Source organism: Trichosurus vulpecula, chromosome 2 (genome assembly GCF_011100635.1).
Source record: "Trichosurus vulpecula isolate mTriVul1 chromosome 2, mTriVul1.pri, whole genome shotgun sequence".
Taxonomy (NCBI): domain Eukaryota; kingdom Metazoa; phylum Chordata; class Mammalia; order Diprotodontia; family Phalangeridae; genus Trichosurus; species Trichosurus vulpecula.
This window is the reverse complement of record NC_050574.1, coordinates 65,951,671-65,977,333: the sequence shown is the minus strand read 5'-3', so window position 1 is coordinate 65,977,333 and position 25,663 is coordinate 65,951,671. Positions and strand designations below refer to the sequence as shown.

At 41.7% G+C, this 25,663-nt stretch overlaps 1 protein-coding gene across 16 annotated transcripts in view; it reads left to right on the top strand.

The window, feature by feature from the left end:
* Positions 1-7,264: 7,264 nt before the first annotated feature.
* The window catches only part of PUM1 (pumilio RNA binding family member 1), a 170,220-nt gene continuing 151,821 nt past the window's right edge, over positions 7,265-25,663 (top strand). For 12 of the 16 annotated variants that reach the window (XM_036743295.1, XM_036743294.1, XM_036743293.1 and 9 more), the window contains exons 1-2: positions 7,286-7,374; positions 11,898-12,274. In XM_036743295.1, coding sequence (XP_036599190.1) covers positions 11,909-12,274 — 366 coding nt within the window. In that variant the 5' untranslated portion in view covers positions 7,286-7,374; positions 11,898-11,908. Of the gene's footprint in view, positions 7,375-11,897; positions 12,275-25,663 lie in introns of all 16 variants that reach the window. The other 4 variants (XM_036743291.1, XM_036743289.1, XM_036743288.1 and 1 more) reach the window with 3 other exon arrangements.

Sequence of the window (25,663 nt, the reverse complement as noted above, 5' to 3'; positions counted from 1 at the left end):
GCTTGATTAGTCTGAAATGCTAAAATGCTTTGTTGAACTCTGATCTTTAGTTGGGCTGTGGGCATCAGAGTAAGTTATCACTGCTCCTTGGAAGCTAATTAACTGTCTGATCCTTTTACCACTGGGAAACAATGTGTAGGTTTTTATTTTCAAACTATCTCATTTATTCTTGAGGGGGGAAAGTTTTATTTTCACAGGGAATTTTGAAACCTTTTCATGTGTGTGAAGGAAGGAGTTGGATTTTTGACATTAACTTTGGAAACTAGAGATGTCAATCCCTTTGACATTCAAAAGCTGTCAGATTACCTTATCCTTCTATTTTGAGAATTTGGGGCTGCCTCATTCTAGAATGGTTAAAACTTACCATTGGAATCAGCTTGTAGTTCCTTGTGTTTATCCTTTAAAAAAATCAAATCCAAAATTCTTTGTCTAGTTAAAAAGCCTTCTAGAATAAATGGGGTAAGCATAGTTCAGAGGTCTTTAATGCTCTCTACTAAATACACGTTAAATTGAATGGAACTGAAATCTTCCAGAGGCTTAGCAATGAATGGAATATTCACCTTAAGCATCTGAGGCGTAGTTCTGTGACCAAGCCAAAATCATATCCTAAGGTATATATAAGCAGATGAACTCAAGGCAAAGTTCTGAAAGTTCTCCATTTCTTAGTCTAAAGGACCTCTTTGTACTCTTCTAGCTCATAGATTCATAGAATCCAGATTCTCTCCCATCTCTCTACAATGCCCCAGAAACCTCTACCTCCTGGAAGTTCGCTGTATTCCTGTACCATCCCTCCCCCCAGCCTCTCCTTTTGATTGGCTGGTTTTCCTCTCCCCTTTTATATGGTGTCTTCCCTCATTAGATTATAAGCTTTTTGAGGGCTGGAACTGTCTTTCCTTCTGCCTATAGTTATGTTTCCAATGCCTGGCACAGTACCTGGCACATAGCAAATGCTTAATAAATGATTGTTGACTTGGATTGGCTTGGTATAGAGCTGAAAAGGATATGAGGAATACATGATCCTCATTTTACAGATTGGAAAACTGAGTGATTCTTCCAAGGCCACATAGGTAATGAGTAATAAAGCTGGAATTTGACCCTATGCCTTCTGATTCCAAATGCAGTACAGTTATCCCTTCCACATTGAGGGGGTTAGGGGAGTAGTGCCCCATGATTTGGAAAACCTGTGTAAAGTTTTTTGGCCCTCCCTTCGTACCAGAGAAGTCTAAATTTTTTCTTTTTCTTTTATGGGGTATTTGCAGTACCTTATTGTAAAATTTGGGTTAAGTGTTTGATCATAGGCTCTGTGACATCTACTGGCCCTCAAGTGTCATCTGTGCCTTCTGTAAAACTCCTAAACAATTCCCATTTAATTTTTTATGCTGAACTGTGATATATTGAAACCATGATGGGGAAAGTTGTGATGCGGAAGGGATAACTGTACTCCTTCCACTGTACCACAGAGTTCTTTCTAGCAGTCCAATTTGATGTATTGGTTTGAATTCGCTTTTTTGGTATTTAAACAACATTACCTTACACTATCAGATCAGGATAGGGATGGAAAGGAGGTAGGGTTGTTCAGCACTGAAAGGGGTCCAGGAGAGTGCTCCCTGGAGATCAGACTTTGGATGCAATTAATTAGAAGTGCATCCTGGTACAGTAGAAGAGTATTTGGAGTCAGAGGACTTGGGATCCTGCCTTTGCTACCTATGTGCCTACCTCTCTGAGCCTCTGGTTCCTTATTTGGAAAATGAGAGGATTGGGATTTAAGGTCCCTGAAATGCTATTTCTGATGTGGTGGAAGCATTTGGAGTCAAAAGACCTGGGCTGGAATTGCAACATGCAGTCCTAGCTGTGTGATCTTATGTGAGTCACCATGCCACCCTTGACTTCAGTTTCCTTATCTGTAATTTGAGGAGACTAGACAAGGCAGTGACCTCTAAGCTCCCTTTTAGCTACAGATCCTATGACATAATGGGCATAAAATATGATAATTACATAATGCTTTTTGTTTGTGGCAGCATCTCATGGGATATCATACGGAGATTAAGGGAGGGAAGAGAACTATGGAGAGATCCTCCATAGCAAACCAACATCTCCTTCTTGGTGACTTTAATCTGAAGGTGGGCGCAGGAGAAGGCGGGAAGGAGTAAGAGAACAGGGCTCAAGATGAAGAAATGAAAGAGGCCGAAGGCTTGCAGGCTATTCTGAAGCCTTACATCTCTTGGCCAACTCTGAGCAACATCACAAAAAAAGTGAAATTGACTAGTCATGTCAATTCAATGAATGTTTATTGGGGAAGCCGGCATCCCTGAGATTGCAAAGAAATGACAGAGTTCCTGCCCTCAAGAGGGTTCACATTCCACTGGGACATAGGCTAGATAGAGAAGTAAATCTCAAGAAGGGAAAGAGAACTAACAACTGGGGGTGGGGTAGGGGTGGGGAAGTCAGGAAGATCTTCCTTAGAAGACAGTACCTGATATGATCCTGGAAGGACTTTAGGGATGATAAGAGTTACAGGTGAGGAGAGCATTCATTCCAGGCACCAGTGGATCCAAGGATGGGGAACATGCAGCCTTGAAGCCACATGTGGCCCTCAAGTGTGGCCTTTTGAATAAATCCAAACTTCATAGAACAAATACCCTTAATAAAAGGATTTATTCTGTACAACTTGGACTCAGTCAAAAGGCTGCACCCAAGGACCTAGAAGGCCACATGTGGCCTCGAGGCCACAGGTTTCCCTACCCTGGGATAGCCCATGCTAAGGTGTTAAGTTGGGGGCTGAAATACTGACTTCAGGGAACCAGGAATAGGCTGGTTTGATTTGAATTAAGGCTATATGAAGGGATATAATGCAATAAACAAGTGCAGAAAGGAAGGCTGGACTTTAAATGTCAGCCTGAGGAGTTTTTATTTTATACTAAGGGGCACTGAATATTTTGTTTGAGCATGGGAGTGGCATGGTAAGAAGTATTTTTTTTTTTAAGGCAGATTATTTTGGCAGCTGTGTGGAGGATGGATTGGAGGTGGGGTAAGGATAGAGACCTGGATACTAATTCAGAGGCTCTCGTAGTCCTGGGAGACGTGACAAAAAGCCTTAACTTGGGTGGTGGCTGTGTGAATGAAGAGAAAGGGATGCATGTGAGAGGTGTTGTGGTGTTAGAATTAACAAGGTTTGGCAACTGATTGGATGTGGGAAGACTGATAAGTGGAGGGCCATAGGTTTTGTACTTGTGTGACCAGAAGCTTCATTCTACTGAAATAGGGAAGTGTGGAGGAGGGGCAAGTCTTGTGGAGGAAGGGAAGGAGTTCCCTTTTGGATATGTTGAATAAGAGATGGTAACAGGGTGGCCAGTTGGAGCTGGTGATGAGGCAGCAAAACCCAAGAGAGAGATAAGGACTAGATATCAGAGTTCAGGAGTCATCTGCAAAGAGCTGATAACTGAACCTATGGGAGTTGATGACATAAAAAAAAAAAGGTTTGAGCTTTTTTTTTTTTTTTTTTTAGCTTTTTTTGGTCTGTGGCTTGAACCCCTTTGGCAATCTGGTGAAGCCTATAGACCCTTCCCCAGAATAATGCTTTTACATGAATAGAACAAAATACACAGGATTATAAAGCAGACCAATTATACTGAAATAATTATCAAAACATTTTTAAAAAATTCATGTATACCAGGTTAAAAGTCCCTGGTTTGGAGAGAGAAGAAGGTCCAGGATGAAGCCATGAAAGACAGCTATGTATAGGAATGGACCATGGATGGTAATCCAAGAAAGAAAACTGAAAAGGAACTGTAAGAGATGTAAGGAAAACAGGAGACATGACAAGTTAAGGGGGAAAAGATACCAAAGACTGTAGCTTCAAGAAAGATGAGGACCGAGAAAAAGTCAAGGGATTTTGGGATTGATTTCCAAATCTAGTCCCTGGGGGTAGGGTTGGAAGGGAGGGCTTGTGGGGTTACTGTGGTGACTCAGAGTAGAGTAGAGTAGTTGGAAATTGGAGCCAGGCTCCAGATTTCCTTTGGGGGAGGAGCTTCCATACTTGGTGTCTGAGCAGTATTAGGGTGGGGGCCTCCACCCTTCCAGGTAAACACCTAGAGCTCTACCACATTCTGACCTCATTTCAGGCCCTGTGATAGCAGTTCTATCTAGAGCTTTGTTTGGGTTACTGATGGGAGGGTCATTTAGGAATCAGTTGTCTGTGTGTAGTTAGACCAGGGACTAGTGAGACCACAGGTCAGACTCAACCAAGGTAGGAGAAAGGGTAAAGATGAGAAGACACAGAACGTGATGGAAGAGCCTCTGAGGCTAATCCTAAATGCAAAATAAGCAGAAAAAAGTTAAAGCAATCTGCCTTGAGCACCCCATTTCCTGCAAGTTTGACTGATAGAAAGAAGTTACTACAATAGGGAAGGCCAAAGAGCCCAGAAGCTGCCTTAGCTGGCAAACATCTGGCCTCCTGATCAGGTGAAGGAGAACTGGCAACCAAAGATACCATAGGTCTCCCCCATGGAGAAGCTTTGGGAAAACACAGACAAGAATCACATAGTACCAGTGGGTATGGATGGGACCTGCTCTGCATTGATGGGAAGATTGAAAACATACTCACCTCCATAAGATTTAACAATTAAATTCAATAAACATTTATTAAGTACCTACTATGTACCAGGTACTAGGGATACAAGAAAAAAAGAAAGCCAAAATAGTTTCTGCCCTCAAGTAGCTTATTTTCTAAGGGTGGGGAAATTACATTGTACACAGGTAAATTAATATTAATAATAGCTAGCATTTATATGGTATTTTAGGGTTTTATTTACAACAACCCCTGGGAGGTAGGTGCCATTATTATTCCCATTTTACAGATAAGGAAACTGAGGCAGTCCAGTGTGTTGCCTAGGGTTGCACAGCTGGTCAATATTTAAGGCAGAATTTGAACTCATTTGAACTTGAATCCAGATCTCACAGTCCATCCACTTAGCCACCTAGTAGTCTTGAGATTTTATGGAGCTGACAGGTGGAATGTCAAATATGGGAACTGTCAAGAAGATCAGTGGGGCTGGAATGTAGTTGGGGGAATGAGGAGAAATCAATTTGGAAAGACATGTTGGAGTCATATTGTGAAGCGTCAACTGAAGGCTGAGTTTCGGGGTCTGTGACTTCAAATCCCTAAATCTCTGATTGTGCACTAATGTGAAAAGATGCTGAATTGGGGGGCAGGGGAGCTTGATTTAGTTTTCTTGCCAGCTGACTATAAATTTACACAGTTTCCCTTCTCTGCCAATTGGTATTGTCTTTATCTCCCAGTTAAGATGTTCTTGAAAGAGTCCATGCTTTCTTGGATAGGAGTACTAGGCCTAGAATTAGGAAGACCTGAGTTCAAATTTGACCTCAGACACTTATAACTGTGTGACCCTGGGCAAGTCACTTAAAAAAAAAACTGTTAGCCTCTGTTTCCTCATCTTTGAAATGAGGGCTGATAATAGCACCTAGATAATGATTACAAAATGCTTACTTAGCACAGTGCCCGGTATGTAGTAAGCTCTATATAAATGTTAGCTACTGGTTTTATTAGTTGTAGTTCTGCTGTTTGTTTGGGAAGGGTCTGTAGGCCCTGGGCTTTGGGACTGGGGCCTCATTGCCATTGATTCTGGTTTCCCAAAAAGCAGGCCATATCTATTTCTATTGGCATTTAACTTTTGACAAAATGTTTTCTTTTCAGCAATTCCAAGAGGTTGGTGTTATAAGTTTTTTTATTCCCATTTTACTGATGAGAAAGTAGAGGATGAGGAAGCTTAAGCTACTAGCTCGAATGTGTGTGGCCCAAGGTCATAGGAGCTAGTAAGTATCAGAATAAGTAGTCAAACACTGCCAGCCCCCAAATCCCTCCTCCCATAAAGGAGTTTAAAGCTTTGGGGAAATGAAAGACAGCTCTTTGCTTCAGAAAGGGATCCCAGGTTTACAGTTGATACCTTAAAAGTTACATGTAACAGTATTGCTGTTTGCAGATGCAAGAATTCAGAGCTTGAAGGGATTGCACAGATCATGTCTTTGTAATTTGCTGAAGAAACTAAGGCCTAGAAAGGCTGTTCATAAAATTTAGCGTTGAAGTCTGCAGAGTGGACATCTCAGATTATTCTCTTAGAACCTTCTTCCTTCACATAAGAGAAATTGAGGATCAGAGAGGTTTAGACATTTGGCAGAGGTCACACAGCTAGTAGATAACTGAGACGGAATTCAAAATCCAGGTCCCTTGGCCCCAACTCCATAGTTTTTTCCATTGTAGTGCACCTGCTTTCTTTGTCCAAACACGGAAAAGCACCGAAAGGGCAGAGGTGTGAATACATGGGAAAACATCGACAGAATTTGTGGACTTTCGCAACTCATGCAATCACCAAATTTTAGTTTTGTAAAGAACTTTAGAGACTATCTAATCTTACCTCCTCATTTTCCGAGGCGGAAACTGAGCGGAGTTCGGAGATCTGTCTAAAAAGTCACCACCATCAAGTTAATGGCAGAGCCAGGCTCCTCAGATACAATGGGATTTTTAAAGCTGGAAAGGATCTGCGGCTAGAACCCAGGTCTCCTGAATTCCCAGTCTGATCTCTGATCTGGGTCCTTCCAAATGCAGCCCAGTTCAGGTGAACATCAGATGGGCGCCAAGCCCACCCTGAAATCTTGTCGGTGGGCACTTTCTGCACCGAACAAAGGGGCCAGTTGAGAAGCAGGACAAAGTGTTACTGTGAAAGGCGGGGTCTGAGATAGCTGGGTGTAGGGGCTACGAGTGTTGGGGGGTGGGGGCTGCGAGTGTTGGGCGGTGGGGGCCGCGAGTGGGGAAGGGTAGGCCAGGGGTCGGATGCTTTGATCTCTTCCAGGCATCCTGCCCACCTCCCAGCTCCCAGATGTGCGCTGGCATCCACCTCTGGGCAGGGTGTACCATCTCAAGCACACGCACGCACGCACCCAGACCCTGAGCCCGCAGCAGCCCTGGTGTTGTAAAATGAGAGTGAGTTTCCCAAGTTCACCCAGGCCTCTGGGTTGGCATAGCAACCAGGCAACCTGTTCCCGAGCCGGCGGCTGCCTCTCCTGCCTTGCCTAGCCCGCCTCCCCTCCCCTCCCTCCCTCCCGGACTCTCTTTCTCTCCCTCCCTCCCTCTCCCTCCTCTCCTCTCCCCCTCCCCTCTCCTCTCCGCACATGCTGCTGCCGCCGCCGCCGCCGCCGCCGCCGCCGGAGCCAGGGCCGGAGCCGATCCCAGCATGCACCGCGCCAGCCCAGTCCCCAGTGGGCCGCCATGTTGTCGGAGTGAAAGGTAAGGGGGAGCGAGAGCGCTGGCGAGAGCCGATCCGGGGGGCTGAAATCCATCTTCATCCGACCGCTCCGCCCGTGAGTATCTGAGCCCCGCCGGGTCCAAAAGCTACCCGGGACTCCCAGCGAGCCGATGGTCCGGTCGTATTGGGGTTCTGGGCCGGCGGGAGCGGGGAGAAGGGCTTTGGAAAAGCCGCCCCGGCCCTGGCTCCCGGGGCTGGCGCTTCCCTCGCTCCGCTCCTAGTACATGTTTTGGAGTCAGCAGCAAGGCCCCTATTGTTATCGGAGGAGGGAGGGGACGCGGAGGGAGGTGCAAACGGGGGAAATCCTCTGTCTCTAGGCCCTGGCCAGATGCATTCAAGGGTTTCTGCATTCACCCTCCCCCCAGCCTGGGGGTGGGGGGCGTCCCCCCACCCCGCCCCCTCCTCCTCCCAGCCCCCCAAAGCCCGGGGCTCGGGGTGCTCTTGCACGTCATATATGCGGGTTGGAAAGAGGGCTCGATTGTCTCCGTGGACATCTAGGGGCTGAAGAGAGGGGGAGAGCCAGGGGCACCCCAGATCTGTCCCTCGGGGGTGAGGGGCAGGTAGTGGGGGACAGCCAGCCAGCCTTGGAGCAGGAGAAAGCTTTTGCCGGGTTAGTGTGGAGTGACCAGACCGGGCGAGTGGGGGAACTTGGTGGAGGGAAGGAGCATAGATAATGGAAAAAGGTGTGGAAGTCCCCCTCAGGAAGTTTCAGAGGCTTGGAGGCAGAATTTGCTGGCTTCCCAGGCCTTTTGTTTACGTGGGGAGGAGTTGTTGGGGGGCTTGGGGAGGGGGGAGGCTGGGGGAGAAGTCCCCTGGTTGGAAAAAGAAAGAAAGAAAGAAAGAGAAAGAGAGAAACAGGGACCGAGCTTTCCTTAACTAAAAAGGGCTCTACTCTTGTTAGTTGCAAGGAAAACAAACGCGCACTCACGCACATATACAAACAAACATAATATCCTCATCCTCTGTGTATTACAATGCTCGACAATTTCAGCCCCGTCAATGTGCCTGGTAAACAGGTAATTTGTTATATTTCTGAGTTAACCCTTCTGTTCTCCTGGGAGAAAGAAATACACTTTGGTAACTTTCTTACGAGGAGGAATTTTATTTAAACAGCTTCTTTCTTTGAAGATTTTTTTTAATGGATTTTTTTTCTATCCTTCGTGCAATCAAAAGAGAGTTGGTTGCTCTTCATTTCGTGCCCTCAGTTTTTGCTCATTTCCTGTTCTTTTCGGAGTCTATCGAGTTTGTATTGGAGGGGTGGATTTTTTTAGGCCTTTTCTTAAACAATAGGTTTGTAGCTTTCGATGGTGTAGTTTTATATAAGTGAAGTGAGCCGGTTTTTTTGTTCTTCTGTGCTAATTTTAACTTCTAAAACACTTCTAAGAGCTGCTGATTCTTTATCAAAGTCTTTGGAAAATACTCATTGAATTCTGAACTTTGATTGGTACTTTGTAGTATACACATTGTATTCATTTTGGCCAAGGCCACTCTTGGCTTTTTTGAAGTTAGCATTTGTTTAGTTTGAGTCTCAGTTTTGTTGCTTAAAAATACATTTCTGACCCCAGAATGTTTGTTTTTTAATTAAAAACATGTGTTAAGAAACATGTTTTTACTAAAACATTTAAAAGGTGATTATGGGAAAAAAGTTTTCTTTGTTTGAAAGTGTGCTAGTCAGGAAAATGATGATATTATAAACAGTTTGAAAGGTTTGGGAAAGAGAACAGCTCTCATCATTAGAGTTGCAGTAGTTCTAAGTTACTTATTCTTATGTGTACAATTACTTGTATCTTTAAAAACCTGTTACAAATGATGGCTTTTCAGCATGGCTTCAGATATGTATGGGGAATCTTTAATGCATGTAGGTTAAATATTTTCCATTTAGGTGACGATATTAATCTGTGTACTGCCATTTTTGGTGTTTCCAAATATTGTATGTTTGGACTAAAGTTGAATGTTATCTAGTTATTTGCTTCTCCTCCCCTCCCCTCCCCCCCATTTCCCCCCTCTGCCAAGTTTTTTGATCTGGTTTGGGATCGCTTTGCCCCCTTAAGGTGAAGCAGGAAGTTTCAGGGTGTGCAGATGGCTTTACAAAACCTGATTGTGTTTTTAGACATTTTGATTAGGATTCTCTTCTCCCCCTCACCCGCCCCCCCACATCCCTTGTCAAAACAAGTATGTGGTGTTCCTTATGGCAAAAGATGGGGAGGGGGATTGTAGTTGAAGGAGCACCGCTAATCTTGGGGTCAGACCACCTGAGACACTTCCTTACTTTTTATTTGGTCCTGCACTGGTTGCTTAACCCCTCTCTGCCTCAGTTTCCCCATCTGTAAAGTGAGGATAATAAGACTTGAAATTACTTGTCTCAGAAGATTGTTTTGAGGTAAACACTTTATTGTCCATCTGACAGTGGAATTGGGGTTTAAATTTGAGAAGTTAATTTTTATTGGGGGAAGTTTAACTGTGAGCTAAGTTTTTTATTTGATTGTATTATACCAAATATTTCAATTTATGTTTTAGGTATTATCATTGTACACTGTAGCTTTTTAATGACAGTATGGGGGCAAACTGATGAGTTAAATATGAGATATAGACTGCCGTTACCCCAGAGTCTGCTTGATAGTAAATAGTCTTTCAGTGTAGAAAAACTAGAGAATACGTTTCTTCCAAAATGATAATGAATTTTTGAGAAAATCATGGATGATTTGGTTTTTCCTGGGAAGGAAAGTTGCATTGAATTTATAAACTGCTGAAATATGACTCTACTGGTAGGTTTGAGCTAGGGCAAGATCTTCTCCTAGAACCTGCACTCAAGACTACCCCCTAGCAGAGTTTTTAGGAGTTTGGCCTGTTAGACCAGGCAGTCATAGCTGGGAGAAGCCCTTTCCATGTGTATTTTGAATGTTACATATTCCATCTTATCTAAAACTGCTTCTGAATTTGCTTTTGAACTGAGAAGTTATTTTGTTTCTGTTGTGCCTCTGAGTTTTTCCCAATTTGCATCTTGTGAGGCAATTTTGAAATATTGTAATCTTAGGGTTAGTGCCATCTAAAGAGAAGGGAAATGGAACTTGCAGTGAGAGGTCTTTAACTTTGAAGTTGTACTTTCTGGAGTACCCTCCTTGTCAGATTAGTTCTAACAGACAGTTGATTTATTACTTTTTAGCAATTGTTAGGCACCCAAATTGGGACAGGTGCTGAACCTTACATAAAAAATAGAGCCCCTGCCCTCATTGAATTTTATTTTAAAACTTAATTTCCACATTTAATTGTTGAGTAACTCCTCCATTGTGAAAACAATGACAATGTTGTTTTGGAACTATGGTATCAAGCTAAGATTTGCTACAGTAACAAAAGTGGGCTCCACTTGGTCTTCCCTTGTTACCTGAGGTATACTAGAATCTCTTTGCTAGGGTATTGACAGTGTGATTGGATTGTTAATTTTTATGGTTAATTTGTATATTTCGATTTATTGAGAATATTTTTATATCTTTTTGAAAAGTCATCAGTTTAGGTAAGATTGCAGGCTGGCCTGGCTCTTAAGTTTGGAGCCTCTGAACACACACACACACACACACACATATTTTAATAACTATTTCTCTATAGTTGGGATTATTTGTTATGCCCACTTTCAAGTTGAGGAACTTGAAGTTCCTAGTGGAGGTAAGGAGAGTGCTCCAGGGCCATAAAGCTCATAACAGCATAGTCCAGGCTGGAGTCCATGTCTTCTGACTTCCTACTTCCATCCATGTTCTTCGTGTTCTACCACACTATAACCTTCCTCAGTTTATATGGGTGAAAATTGCTGGTTGGTTGTCCATTTAAAATCTTTCTGCTGTATTGCACTTGACATGTAAATAAACTGTTGTAGAAACTCAGTAATTGACAATTGATTTAATCGTTGTCTATTGAATTTAAGTCGTCCCCAACCCCACCTCCCACCCCCCATTATTTGTGTTTGCAAGGTGGAAACAGAAGTTTTCCAAGAGTTGCAACCCAGAACTCTTTGATGTTCTCTGTCAGAATGCCAGCCACTGTACATTTTATAATATAGTTGCAGCAGCTCACATGAGTCTTTCAGTTTTGTACACTCTGTATGTATATTTAAGCCATCTACCACCGCAGTTCAACTCAGAAATCTCATCTTGGCATGGAGATCCCCTTGGTTTCTTGAAGACTATGCCAGTGAAGCACATGCCACTAGCAGCTTCTTCCAAATGGCATTGGCTTTGAATATGGGCCTGGCATCCGACAGTGTCTTTTGTGGAAGGCCTAGGCCTAGCTAAGTTTGGAGAGAGGCTCATCACCCAAAGGCCTGTCAGGTGATGAGATCCTCCTCTCCCTAAGGGTTCCAGGTTGAATGACCCTGGGGGGCGGGGCTGGGAGAGTATTCCTACGATTTGAAAGGAAGACTCCTTTAAGTAAAAGTATTTTAAAACATGTAGCTGCGTGATAGCAATCAGACTTCAATGCTTGTGCTTTCTTATTTCATTGGAAAAAGCAGGACTTTTTTCATCCTGCTGCATGTCATGGATCTTGTAAAAAGGGTTGATTCACCATTTCCAACCTGTGTCTCCTTAGGTGTTGGTGGAATGAGCGTTGCATGTGTTTTGAAGAGAAAAGCAGTGCTCTGGCAGGACTCCTTCAGCCCCCACCTGAAACAGCACACGCAAGAAACAGCTAATCCCAACATGCCTGTTGTTTTGACATCTGGAACAGCAGGGTCCCAGACACAGCAACAGCCGGCTGCCAACCCGGCCCTTGCGGCAGGGACTCACTCGAGCCCAGTCCCAGGATCCATAGGGGTTGCGGGCCGCTCCCAGGACGACGCCATGGTGGATTACTTCTTTCAGAGGCAGCATGGTGAGCAGCTTGGGGGAGGAGGAAGTGGTGGCGGCGGCTATAATAACAGCAAACATCGCTGGCCTACTGGGGATAACATTCATGCAGAGCATCAGGTAAAGACATGCTACAGTATTTCAGTTCTGAACCCATGAGTGAATAAAGCAGTGTCCATTGGGGGGCATCTGCTTTCTGTGAACATTCTTTAAAGTTGGGATTGTCACTGTAGTTGGGCATAAGATAATCATTCATTTTTTTTTCCTTAGGATGTATATCTTCATTAGAGAAGTGAATGAGCAAATGAATGGTCAATCAGTTCTATTGGATTCAGTATTAAGGGGGCCCTGTGCAAAAAAAAAAGTACATGTGTGTTCTTATATTTGCATGGATTTTTTTTCTCTTTACATGCAAAGGCATTTTTTTAAGAACCTTCCAAAACAACTATTCTCTAACATGCCTTAACTTTTAAAAATGGATAGGAAAAAGCTGATTTTGGACAGAGGTGATGTTTGTGTTGTTTGTGCCCTCTTAATATTAATGTGAAAAATGAAGAAAAGGGGGGGGATTGTTTGAAAAATGCTTCGCTGAACTAGATTAGAACTGAGATTAGAAATGTCTCATGTGTCTTCTGTTTGAGACACAAAAGAGTCAAAGTTTGGCTTCCGAGTTTTCTGTTTGGACTTACATTTCACTATACAAGTAAGTTGGTTTTGGCTTGTCTTGCTGTATAGTCTTTTCATCTGAAAATGTTTTAGCGTAGCATGCTCAGAAATAAGTGAGTTCAGTGTAACCTGTGTTTCTTAACTTCCTGGTTGTTAGGGTTAGAAAGTCCCTTCTACCCTGTATGTGGTGAGGGAGGACTACAGACTGAATTTAGAAGAAAATTTTAAATTTCTTTGGATTGCAAACTCCTCCTTAGCATTATTTTTGCAGAGAATAAATTTATTACTTCTATTAAGCCTAGAGCACTTTTCTTATGATTATCTTAATTTTTTTTTTAAGTATTCATCTGCAGTTACAAATTTAAAATTTAATTTTTCCTTAAGGAGTTCGGAACCAAGATTGTAATTTTTATTAGCACACTGTCCAGTCAACATGTTTGTTATCTTAAAGGACAAGCGTGAAAACCTTGTTTACTTTAAAGGTTCTATTTTAAAAAAATGAGCTCTGTCGCCTAGTCCTGAACTAAGAGGCTTTAAAGCCATCGAACGTGAGGGCCCTGTTTGTATCTTCTGCAGCATCTTACACAGGTTCTTGAACACAGGAGGTGTTCAGCAGCCATTTATTGATTGAACAAGTGAACTTTGGGCTGTGTGGTAACAGCTGATTTTCAAAACTGTGCAGGTATTATGCAATTCAGATTTCAGATGAATAGACTAAGAAATAAATGTTCAGTCTTAGTGACTGATGGCCCACAAGAAATTGCTATGCTGAAAAAAACATAGCTTCAAGTTTAGATATTGAATTGAGTCATCAGAAGAAGCAGTAGCATCAACTCTCCTTTCTGCATCATTTGGCAGTCACAGAATACTTTCCTCACCCAGTAATGTAACACAGGTAGCACACATTTTGCTATTCCTGTTGTACAGCTGAGCAAATTGAATTTCAGAGTGAGTCAGTGACTTTCTCAGGGTCCCACAGCTTAGGTGCAGACCTTTGACCCAAACTTGGGACTATTGATTCCAAGTCCGAGTGCCTTGTACTTAGCACACCCTTTATATTATATGTGGACTTTGAGAGGAGAGGGGAAGTTGTGATTTCAGGATAAGGGACAACCCTTTCAGGTCATTGGGATATAAGTTAGCAGGGGCAGGGAGTAGGATTTCCCTTCATAAGAAAGAGTTAATATATTTGTTAAAATTTAGTAGTTTGCTTAAAAGAGGAAGGGAGTGAATAGGCAAAATCTTCCATAAATTTGGATTTATCATCATTAGCAAGCATTTCTTGAGCAACTCTTGTGTGAAATACTCATTTTTAAAGTCATACCTTGTAACTTGAAAGGTGTTCTGATCTCATCTGTCATCACACACACCCTGTGAAGTAGGTATTGCAAAAATTCATGTGCTTATACATACACACATATCTCTGCATGTATATATAGCATCTGTGATTTCTTCAATGTAGGGAGTTTCTGGTAAGGAAACTGCTTCTGTCAATTCACATCAGCAGCTGCTCTGCAGTTTGTAGACTTAGCGATTGAGTTCCTACCCTGAGAGCTTCAATGACTTGCCCAGAGTTAGCTGGGCTCGAAGGCCGAGGCAGGCCTCTGAGGCCAGCTATCCATCCTTTGTACCACACTCTTTATACCAGCAAATGGTATCATCCCTGTTTCATAGATGAGGAAAAGTGAGGTAACCATAAGAATATATAGCATTTATATAGTACTTTAAGGTTTGCCAAGTACTTTACCTATGTTATCTCAGTTGATCCTCACAACAGCCTTTCAAGTAGACGATATCATTTTTTAAAATTAAATTTCTTTTTTTTTTATGAAGATCTGCCTTTTCCTCTTACCTCCCTACCCTCAATTAGGAAATCAACAAAAATAAAACCTCTTATTGCAAAGGTGTATAGGTAAGCAAAACAAATTCTGGCATTGGCCATATCGAAAAAACTTATGTCTCAGTCTCCCCTCTGAGTCCTTCACTTCTCTGTTAGGAGGAAGTAGATTTCCTGTTTTATCAGCAGTCCTCTGGAATTGTGTTTGGTCATTGTGATGATCAGCATTCTTAAGTCCTTCAGAGTTGACTATCTTTACAATATTATTGTTATTGGTTGTGCTCACTTCACTTTGTATCAGTTCACACAAGTGTACCTAGGTTTCTCAGAAACCATCTTCTCCATTTTTTCTTACAGCACAATAGTATTCCATCAAATTCATATAATAGCTAGCATTTTTATAGTATTTTAACATTTGCAAATTCCTCATAACCCTGAGGAAATTGGTACTATTATTATCCCCATTTTATAGATGACAACACTGAGGCAGAAAAAGAAGTGACTTGCCCAGGGGCACACAAAGGCCGGATAGGAACTCTTCCTGACTTTCTTGTGCTTTTTCATAGCCATTCCGATTGATGGGTGCCCCATCAGTTTCCAATTCTTGGCCACCACAAAAAGAGCTGCTGCAAATATTTCTGTACACATGAGCCCCTCTTCTCTTTCTTTGATCTCTTTGGGGGATAGACCCAGTAGTAATATTGCTGAGTCAAAAGGTATTCACAGCTTAATAGTTTTTTGTCTGTTCCAAACTGCATTTCAGAAGGACTGAACCAGTTTACAGATCCCCCTACAGTGCTTTAAAGTACCTGTTTTCCAATGGCCCTTCTAACATTTGTCGTTTTTACCAATCTGATGGAGGTGGAACCTCTGAATTGTTTAAATTTGCATTTTTCTAATTATTAGTGAGTTAAAACATTTTTTCATATGACTATTGGTATTTTGAAGTTTTTTCTTCTGAAAACTCCCTGTTCATATCCTTTCACTAGTGGGTACTGTTATTACTGTCTTTTTCCAGGGGAGGAAACTGAGACCTAGAGTAGTGGTTAAATGATTTGCCCTGAGGCAAGATTAGAACTGGGGTCTTCTTGACTCTTGTGCAGATAGCTGGTAAGCAACAGAACCAGGACCTGAACCCAGTGAATTTTAGAGTATAATGTTGCCCCATACTCATGCTAGGCTCTGGGGATATATAATGCGGTATGAGACATAATCCTAGCTCTCAAGGAAATTGTGCGGGTGTGTGTGTGTACACAATAAAATGTGACATAGACATTCCTATAGGAGTTCAGAATGCCAGTGATAAACGGGCTGGGGCAGGATCCTAGGGGAAAAATAGAAGGCAGAAATGGACACGACATAGTCTAGGAACAGTGAGACTAGTGAGAAGAATGAAGTTCAAGACGTAGGGAAGGGCCAGATTACGGAGGGCCTTGAATGTCAGATTAAGGAGTTAAAACTACTTTATAAGCATTGGGCAGCAATGGATGGTTCTTGAAGGTGTGGGTTATATGATATGTGCCACCTTGGGTTTTAGGAAGGTGAATATGACAACAGTATGTGACGGTGGAGGGAGTGGAGGATATTGGGATCCTTTAGGTGCAAGGTAGTGAGGACTAGGGTCTTAGAAGTGATTGGGTAGGGGAGAATCATGGGCAGGAAGGAGAGAGTCAAGAAAGACTCCATGGTTTCTGCTGGGGTGACTGGGAGAATGATGGTGTTGTGGAAAGAGGGAAAGGGAAGGTTGGAGCTTTTCTTGGGAGAAGGAGCAATTATGTTTGAGATCTGTGGAGTATTTGGTGATGTGATGACCTGGAGGGAGACTATTAACAGGTCTTATCTGGGGCCTGGTGGTATGATGGAAAAAGCACTGCCTGACTGAGGCCCCCCTTGGATCCTTGGGAGCTCTGACTTGGAGTATCCTTAGCTGCAAAATGCAGAGGGATAATACTTCTGCTTGGGGTAAGTTCTAATCTAGAGCCATATTTTAGGAGCACAATTGCTGAGCTGGAAAGTGTCTACAGGAGGTTGACTGGAATGGGCAGTGCCCTTGAGACATGGCTATTCAAGCATTAAGTGAAGGACTTGGGAAAGTTTAAGCTTGGAGTATTCGAAGAGGGGTCATATGGAAGGGCTGGCAACTAGGTGGCACTGTGGATAGAGCATTTGGAATTAGGAAGATTCATCTTCCTAAGTTCAAATCTGGCCTCAGACACTAGCTGTGTGACCCTGGGCAAGTCACTTAACCCTGTTTGCTTCAGTTTTCTCACCTGTAAAACGAACTGGAGAAGGAAATGGCAAACCACTCCAGTATCTTTGCTCAAAAAAACTCTAGGTGGGGTCAAGAAGAGTTGGGTATAGCTGAAATGACCCAACAGTGACATGGAAGGGAGCTTATACTTACTCTGCCTGGCCCTAGAAACTGGGAACAATGCATGAAAATTTCAGAGAAGCAAATTTAAGCTAAATGTAAGGAAACATTTTAAATTCTGAGATTTTTGTAAAGTGTTTATTTAGTGAGTCTTACAGCACTTACATATGGCTTTATTGGGCTTGAGATGTAGGTTTGGACATCACTTCCATGGACATGATAGTTGAATGTCCATAATTTTAGTCAATCAATAAACATTAATTAAGTGCCTGTGTGCCAGGTACTGTGCTTAAATGTTGGTGGTTATAAAGAGCCCTACCCTCAGAGGAGCTTATAACCTAATGGAGAAGACAACAGTTTCTATGGTCTTTGGTAAATAGAGTTCTTCAAGTGAAGAATGCATGGTCATTTGTTGTAGGAGGGAATTCTTGTTCAGGTACAGGTTGGACAAGAGGAGCTTTTGAGTTTTCTTAAAAGCTGTACTAGTGGAGGGTAAGCCATGACAGGTCTCATCATATTAGAAAGCTCTTGTTTCTGACTCAAAGGTGTGTGGGAGAGAGGGTGTGTGTGTGTGTGTGTGTGTGTGTGTGTGTGTGTGTGTGTGCATGCATGCATGCCTCCTCAAGGGACCAGCAGGCTTTGTTTGAGAGGCTCATTACCAGAAGGTTGGGCACCAGCTGTTGGGTTATTATGGCCATGGCAACTCATGAACACATCTGGTAATGTGTATAGGATTTTGACCTGCAGTGGTGGAAATGGACAAACCAAAGGAATCACAGAAGTTTTGAAATAATGAATTGACAAAACTTTTAGAAAAAGATAGCACATTGCCTTTTTATTTCTAAGTTATTTAATGATAAATCCATTGAGAAAAATGGAAGGAAGAGTTAAGGTGTCCAGTATATCTTTTAGGAGGCTGGAAAAAGGTCCAAACCAAACTATAGTTAGGAGAGAACATGAACCAGCTTTCTGCGAGGGTGTAAGACTTTTCTTTGTTTAGTCCCATAGGTATTTATCGAGTATTAATTAGGTCCTTAGGCTCATGTTAGGGTTGTTAACAGATGTGACATTTGCCTTCATGATTGGTTTTATTTGGATCACTTATGGGGAATCCCTAATAACATCAGATGACCATTCATGACACACTCCTCACACACTCATCAACAAGGAAGTTGTTTTAAAACACAGCCAGTCTCTTAAGTGTTATACTCATCAGAACCCAGCTCCTGGGCTGGACAGATGTGAAGAATCAATGGAGATAGAATCCTTAGGTATTTACCATATTGTGAGCTCTACTATGGAACAGTTAGAGTTAGGAAGGGCAGAAAAAATTCTTTGGGGTGACATTGAAGCAAAAGATGATATGACTCATTCCCCCATGAAGCGTTCAACAGAAGAACACTTCTGAGTAAAGGCATCTGGTTGGCCTGTGAATATAACAGTACTGGGGGGTGTCCCCAGAGACCCTTTCCCTGTAAGTCCTGACATCCTATGTCACACCATGCCAGTAGTGGTTATATCTACAAAGCAAAGGAGGATGCACTGGGGACCATTGGTGGTTTGTAGGTTTGTAACCTTTCCTACTTGGAAAGACCTTGGAGGAACTGGGTTCAAATCCTGACTGTTACTAGCCATGGGACCCTGAGGAATTCCAAATCTACTTCTCTTATCCACTGTTTCCTCAGTTGTGAAATGTGGATAATAGACTATTTAACTAGCTCCTGTTGTGAAGAAAGTTCATTGGAAACTAGAAATATGAGGAGTCTGCTGTTACTCTTTGTTATATGGATGACTTTGTACCTGGCCACACATATGACAGTCTCTAAAAAGTATCCACAGCCAGTTTTAAATTTCAGGCTGACAGATTGTCTTCTAACATGCTTCCCAATTATTTTCTCTTTCCAGTGTATGTCCCAGGGTTGTTGAACTTCTGGGTTATTGTGAGTACTTTGTAAACCTTCAAATGTTATCTCAGTGTGAGTTATTACTATATAAGAAGGTAATCTGTAACCACAAAGAAAGTGCATTCCAAAGCCCAATAAATTGGCTTTACCTTTTATCTTCATGATTAGAGAGTTGTCTGCAGTGGATATAGTTTCTTTATCTGTAAAACCTCGGATTTCATCTCAGAGGGTCCCTTTCTGCACTAAATGCTGTGACAACATTGTAACTACATCTGACCTTTTTGTAGCACTTACAAAGTGTTTAGTAGCTGTGACCCTCCCTGCAGCCCTGGAGGGAGGATAAGGAATCTGCTGGGCTTTTCATTTGCTAGTGACTTGACTAAGGTCATAAAGCTGGCCCTTGGACCACTTTGTAGAGGTGGAGCCAGAACTAGATGGCTGGAGTTGGGGATCTGTATGGACCCTCCCTTGCATCTCTGGAGTCTTGTGTTTTTCCACTGTAGTAGCCATTTTTAAGGCTTTGTTGTTTTTTACTACATATGTTATATGAGAAATAATTTTTGAAAAGTTCCATCGCTGCCTACATAGTGAATCATTGCATAATTTATTTTCATCAGGCCAATTAATGATCTCTGTGGCCTTTATCCCATTTCCTAAGAAATTTGGCTCATTTGGGACCCTGTCTGAAAAGTGTATTTGGCATGAAGAATGGATAGTTACGTTGAATTCCTTCAATTTCTAATAAAGTAATCTGGGGGTGGTGGGAATCACTCAAACTGTTATCTTTGTCCCCAGGGCCCCATGCGATGTGGGATCTTATACGTAGTAGTCGCTTTACTTAGCAAAGATAAAGCTTTGAGCTGATTGTTACCATAGAAGGTGAAAACCTTTTAAAAATGACTCTGTTGTAAAGTTGTCTGACTCCGCTTGAGATTTACTAATTTTGTACTTGAACTCCTACATTGCAAGATTACTATCATTGCTCATTTTATGTAGTTCTTTTCATCATTTTGCCTTTTTTGGTTTGCTTTTTCTTACCGACATAGCCAGGTCCTCAAGTATGAAGATGAGTTTCTCTTCCTTCTCTCCAACCCCCAGAATGGATTCAAATCACTTTGAAAATTTGGTCAAAATACATGCAAATAACCAATTAAATTTAGGCCTTTTCCATTCCAGCCTTGACAAGTTATTAGCATGTAATCTCTATTAATTTGACAGTTAAGCATATTCAGAGTTTGCAGATGTATATTGAATTAATTAAATGTTACTATACAGTCTCACTGGAATATGAAGCCTATATGGAGATGTGAAATTTCTGAAATTTAGGAAGCTTGGCATCACTTTTAGGGGTTTGAATAGGGATTTGGAGTCTTGAGAAATTTTGGAGAAAATTAAAATACATGCAAACTTGTTTTTAGTGCTTACGGCAGTTACTTTGGAACATCAATGGAAAGACCATTTATTAAGCACCTACCACGTACCAGGCACGATGCCAAGCCTGAGATAGAAAGAAAAAAAACTACTTGAGAGGCAACATTTACATAAATACATATAAGGTATATATAACAGAATATATGGAAAAGAAATACCAGGTAGTTTTGAAAGGGCAGAGGGCCTCAGCAGCTGGTGAGGAGGGGGAGCTATGTGTGTGTCTCAGGAATTCTAGATTTGCATCAGAAAGATCTGTGTTGAATCCTTTCCCAGACACAACTAACTGTGTGACTCTGGGCAAGTCACTTAATCTCAACCTCAGTTTTATTATCTGAGAGATGGGGATGATAATAGCATCTACTTTACGGGACTATCGTGTACATCAGATGAGAGTTTTGCAAATATTAAAGTGCTATATAAATGGTAGTTATTATTGTCATTATTAAGTTGGGAGAAACAAAACTAGAGCTATTCTCCTTATCTTAACCATTTTACTTAGATCAGTCTTTGATAAGCTGATCCTGGAGATGATTTTTTTTCTTTTTCATTTTTTGTTGATAGCCTTTGTTTTTAGATCATCTTTATTTCTATCTGTCTCTTCCCTCCCTTTTGCAGAGAGCCATATCTTGTAGCAAAGAATTTTTTAAAAAGAGATTAAAACCAATCAAGTTTTCAGTTTGCCTGGGTGCATATGCAGTCCACATTCCCTATGGATGACTGTGGCTCATTTCTGCAAGGAGAAAGGGAGGTGCATCTTTTCACCTTTATGGAGGATAATTTTCATTTAGACATATGAAGTAGTCAAGTGAAAGGGGGCAATTTGTTCTTGGTGGTCCTGCCCCATTCTAGCTCCCATCTAATTCCTATTGTTAATTGCTTAGTAGTTAATACTCTCAAGGTGTGACTCTTCCTTTAAAAAGGCCATGCTGAAAGAAATGTACATGGCTTCAGAGGGATTCCCCAGAGTGGTGACTCCTGAGTAGGCTCATTTCCTGGGTATGTTGCTTAGAAGTCTCACGCAGCATTTGAGACCAGTTTGTAGTCAGTCAGTCAAGCAGTAAGCGTTTATTCATTAAAAGTGCCCATTTTGCGCCAGGAGACTTTGGGATACAAAGAAATGTAAAAGACAGTCTTTGCCCTTGAAGAATTCACCATCTAATGGGGGATGCAAACAGCTATGTATAAACAATATATATGTATAAACAGCTATGTATAAACAAGCTATATACATGGTGAGGAAGGATTTGAACTTAAGTCTTCGTGACTTCCAAGTCCAGGCCTTTGTCCCCTATAAAAATTATAATCCCTGTGCTGATTATTCTTAAATATATCTGTCCTGCTCTAACCTCTCTGCTAACCTCCTATCTAGCAGTCCAGTTTCGGTGTACAGAATTGAACCCTGTCCCCAAATCTTCTTCCCCCACTCCTGACTTCTGTATTATTGTCCAGGGCACCAGCATCCTTCTAGTTTCCCACTGTCTCCTCCCCCTATCCCCCCAATTCAATCAGTTGCCAAGGGCTGTCAGTGTCACCTTTGGAACACTTCTCAAGTACACCCCCTGTCTCCTCTGATATTGACAGCAGCCTTGCGAAGGCCCTCATCTCCTCAGGCCTAGACTACTGCAATAGCCTGCTGGATGCTCGGCTTGCCACAGATCTCTTTGTATCGATGGTTCCCTAAAGCACAAGTCCATAACGTGTCACTTCTCTACTTAGTACGCTTCAATGACTCCTTGTTGTCTCTAGAACAGATATAAAACCCACTGGCATTCGCAGCCTTTCATACTTCATAGTCTTCCCCCCATCCCTAATACTTCCCTCTCAGGGCAAATCACTTGGCCTTTCAAAGCCTCCATTTCTTCACCTTTAAAATGGTCCTTCTCACTGGGGGTTGTGGGGTTCCAGTGATGGATTTGTAAACTGCTTTGTAAACATTAATATTTGTAAAGCACTTTTAGGTTTGCGAAAGGACTTACAAATAACTCCTTTTATCCTGACCATATCCCCATTTTATAGATGAGGAGACTGAGGCAGATGGCAGTTAAGTGACTTGTCTAGGATCACACAGCTAATGTCTGAGGTTTGAGTTGAACTCAGATCTTCCTGATTCCTAGTCCAACACTCTATCTGTTTATTATTCCACTTCTTAGTATGACTCGAAGCAATATGCTTCCTGATTGAGTTGGCCGAAAAATGTTTTATCCTAAAAATATGCTTTTTAAAGCCACATTCTTCTTTAAGAACTATCCTCAGTGTTGAAAAAGGTGTATTCATTAAGATACTATACCTTTGGGACCTATGACTATAGGAAGGAAGGAAACAAGCATTTATTAAGTGTCTGCTGTGTTGCAGGAACCCTGCTTTGCAGATGTCTTATTTGATCTTCATAACAACCATGATAATAGGTGCTATCATTTTCCTCATTTTATAGTTGATGAAACTGAGGCAGATAAAAGTTAAGTGACTAGCCCAACGTCATAGCTAGTGAGTTTGTGAGGCCTGATTTGAACTCAAGTCTTCCTTACTCTGGGCTTGGTTCTCTTTTCACTGAGCAATCTCGCTTTCTCAAACAAACTAGATTTTTGTTACAGGAAGTGCTTTATAATTTTGGTATTTTTTTTTCATTTTTAGCCAGAGGTGATATAGAGAGCCATTGGAGTTTATTGAGTGGGGAGGTGATATGGTCAGACCTTCATTCTAGGAAAATTACTTTGGCAGCAGATGGAAGGTGGTCTGGAGTGGGGTCTGTTTGAGGCAAGTAGACCCATTAGCAGGAGATGATGAGGTGTTGTACCACACTGGTGACAGTATCTGATGAGAGAAGGGCCAGTTTGAGAAGTTGCAAAAGGGAAATCCATAGGCCTTGGTAGTAGATCGGATGTAGTGGTGAGAGATAGTGAGGAGTTGAGGGGGACACTTAGGTTGTAAGCCTGAGGGACTGGGATCATGGTGGTGCACTGGACAGTAATAGAGAAGAGAGGAGGTGGGGAGGATTTAGGGGGAAAAGTCAGTAATTTCGGTTTTGAACGTGTTTGAAAGGCAGTTGGAGATGTGAGATTGAGGGTCAGCAGAGATGGTAGGGCAGGGTAGGTAGATTGGAGAATTTTCAGCATAGAAATGATCATTAAATTCATGGGAATTGATGTGATCACCAAATGAAGTACCATAGAGGGAACAAAGAAGAGGGTCCAGGACAGAACCCCTTGGGACAACTTGAGTTAAGACAGAGTGATTTGGATGAGAGTCCAGCAAGGGAGACTGAGAAGGAGAGGTCTAATAGAAGGAGAACCAGGAGAGAGTGGTATCCCAAAAACTGAGAGAGAAGAGAGTATACCATGTCCAAGGCTACAGAAAAATGAGGACTGAGAAAAGTACGCTGGATTTGGCAGCTACGAGATCATTGGTAATTTTGGAGAGAGCAGTTTCAGTGGAATGATGAGGTTGAAAGCTGGATTTGTAAGGATTTAAGAAGAGAGTGAGAGGAGAGAAAGTGGAGGCATCTGTTGTAGATGACCTTTTCAACGAGTTTAGCGGCCAAGGGCAGAAGAAAAAGAGGAGGATAGTTCTAAATGTTCCCTCAAGAGCATAAACCCTCCAGTTTGAACTGTAGGAAATAAATGCTCAGGTGTGGTTAGAATCATACTGTTTATTCAGCAAGCATTTATTAAGCATCATCTTTGTGTTAGACAGTGTGTTAGGGGTTAGAGATACAGAGACCAAAAAGAAACGTTCCAAGAAAGATATTTATACTCTGCACCAAACCATAATTTCTCTAGTCATTGTATCTTCATCAATAAAGTAAATCATTTAAAGCATTGATATCCATGAGAGTGATGTGGTGTGCATCGTGTATATTCCACAGTAACTTTTGAAAGAGGTAGTAAATTTTAATGAAATAGACAGTGTGTCTTGGTGTCCTATTAAAATTTTTCTTTCCCTTCCATTTGCCCTATTGAATGATTTTTAAAAAGGGAAAAATAAAATCCTTGTAACAGATCTGTACAATCAAGGCAAATTCCTGTGTCGGCCATATCCAAGAATGTATATTTCATGTGTCATTTTTCAGTTCATCACTTTTCTGACAGAGGGTGGGTGTCTTGTAAAAAGTCCTGAGGAATTGTGGGTTTGTCAATGAATTGACAAAAGTTCTTTCAGAATCTTTTTGGCTTTTTTTTTAAATAAAGTTGTCCTTGCATAAATTGTTCTCCTAATCCCTTCTTTCTGTGTCAGTTCACAGAAGCCTTTACAGTTTCCTTTGAACCTGTCTGTTTAATTATTTCTTCTTACATGCGTACACCATAATTTGTCATGGTGAACCATAAGTTTACCTAAATGTTTGGTAATTGGAGGGGGCACCCCCTTAGTTGTCAGTTTTTTGCTACTGTGGAAGAATCTGCCATGGATACCTTTGTACTTATGGATCCTTTCCCTCATTCTTTGATCTCTTTGGGGTATAGCCCTGACAGTGGTATTGCTGGGTCAAAGGTTATGCTTAGTGACTTTTTGGACATAGTTCCAAGTTACTTTTCTCAATTTTCAGTTCTACCAGCAATGCATCAGTGGATCTGTTTTCCCACAGCTTTTTATATGTTTGTCATTTTTAATTTTTGTTACCTTTGCTAGTCTCCTGAGTGTGAAGTGGTACCACAGAATTGGCTTTAATTTGCATTTCTGTAATTAGTGGTGATTTGCAGCAATTTTTTCACATGGTTGTTGATAGCTTGGATTTCTTCCTTTGAAAACTGTCTGTGTCCTTTAACCACTTATTAGTGATTGACTCTTAGTGTTAAAAACAATGAATCAGTTCCTTACATAGTTTGGATATGGAACTTTTACCTTATGTCATTTATAGCGTACCCATCTTGTGATTCTGTGAGCTGAAAAAGATGATTCATCAATTGATGGTACCATTATTCACCTTTTCTTCCTTATTTGATACATTGTTATCTTATTCTTTCTCCTACTTTTCTCATCCATTCGGGTGCCATTTTGCTTCTTTCCTACTTATACCATCTCAGTATAGGCTTTCTTTATCACTGGCTTGGCCTATTAGAGTAACCTTATAGCTCTTCTGGCTTTCATTCTTCCCCACCTTCAATCTTTGGCCAGTGTCAGGCTAATTTTCCTTATTCACAAATTTGGTCATATCTGTTCCCTCCTCCTAGCCTTGCTGTGGCTTTTCTGTTGTCTCTCTAGTAAATTTTAGCCTGCTATTCAAGTCTCATTCACAATCTAAGGTTAAGTAACCATTTCAATTACCTTCCCACGTGCTTGTTTCTTTAGCCAAATTTGTTCATTTC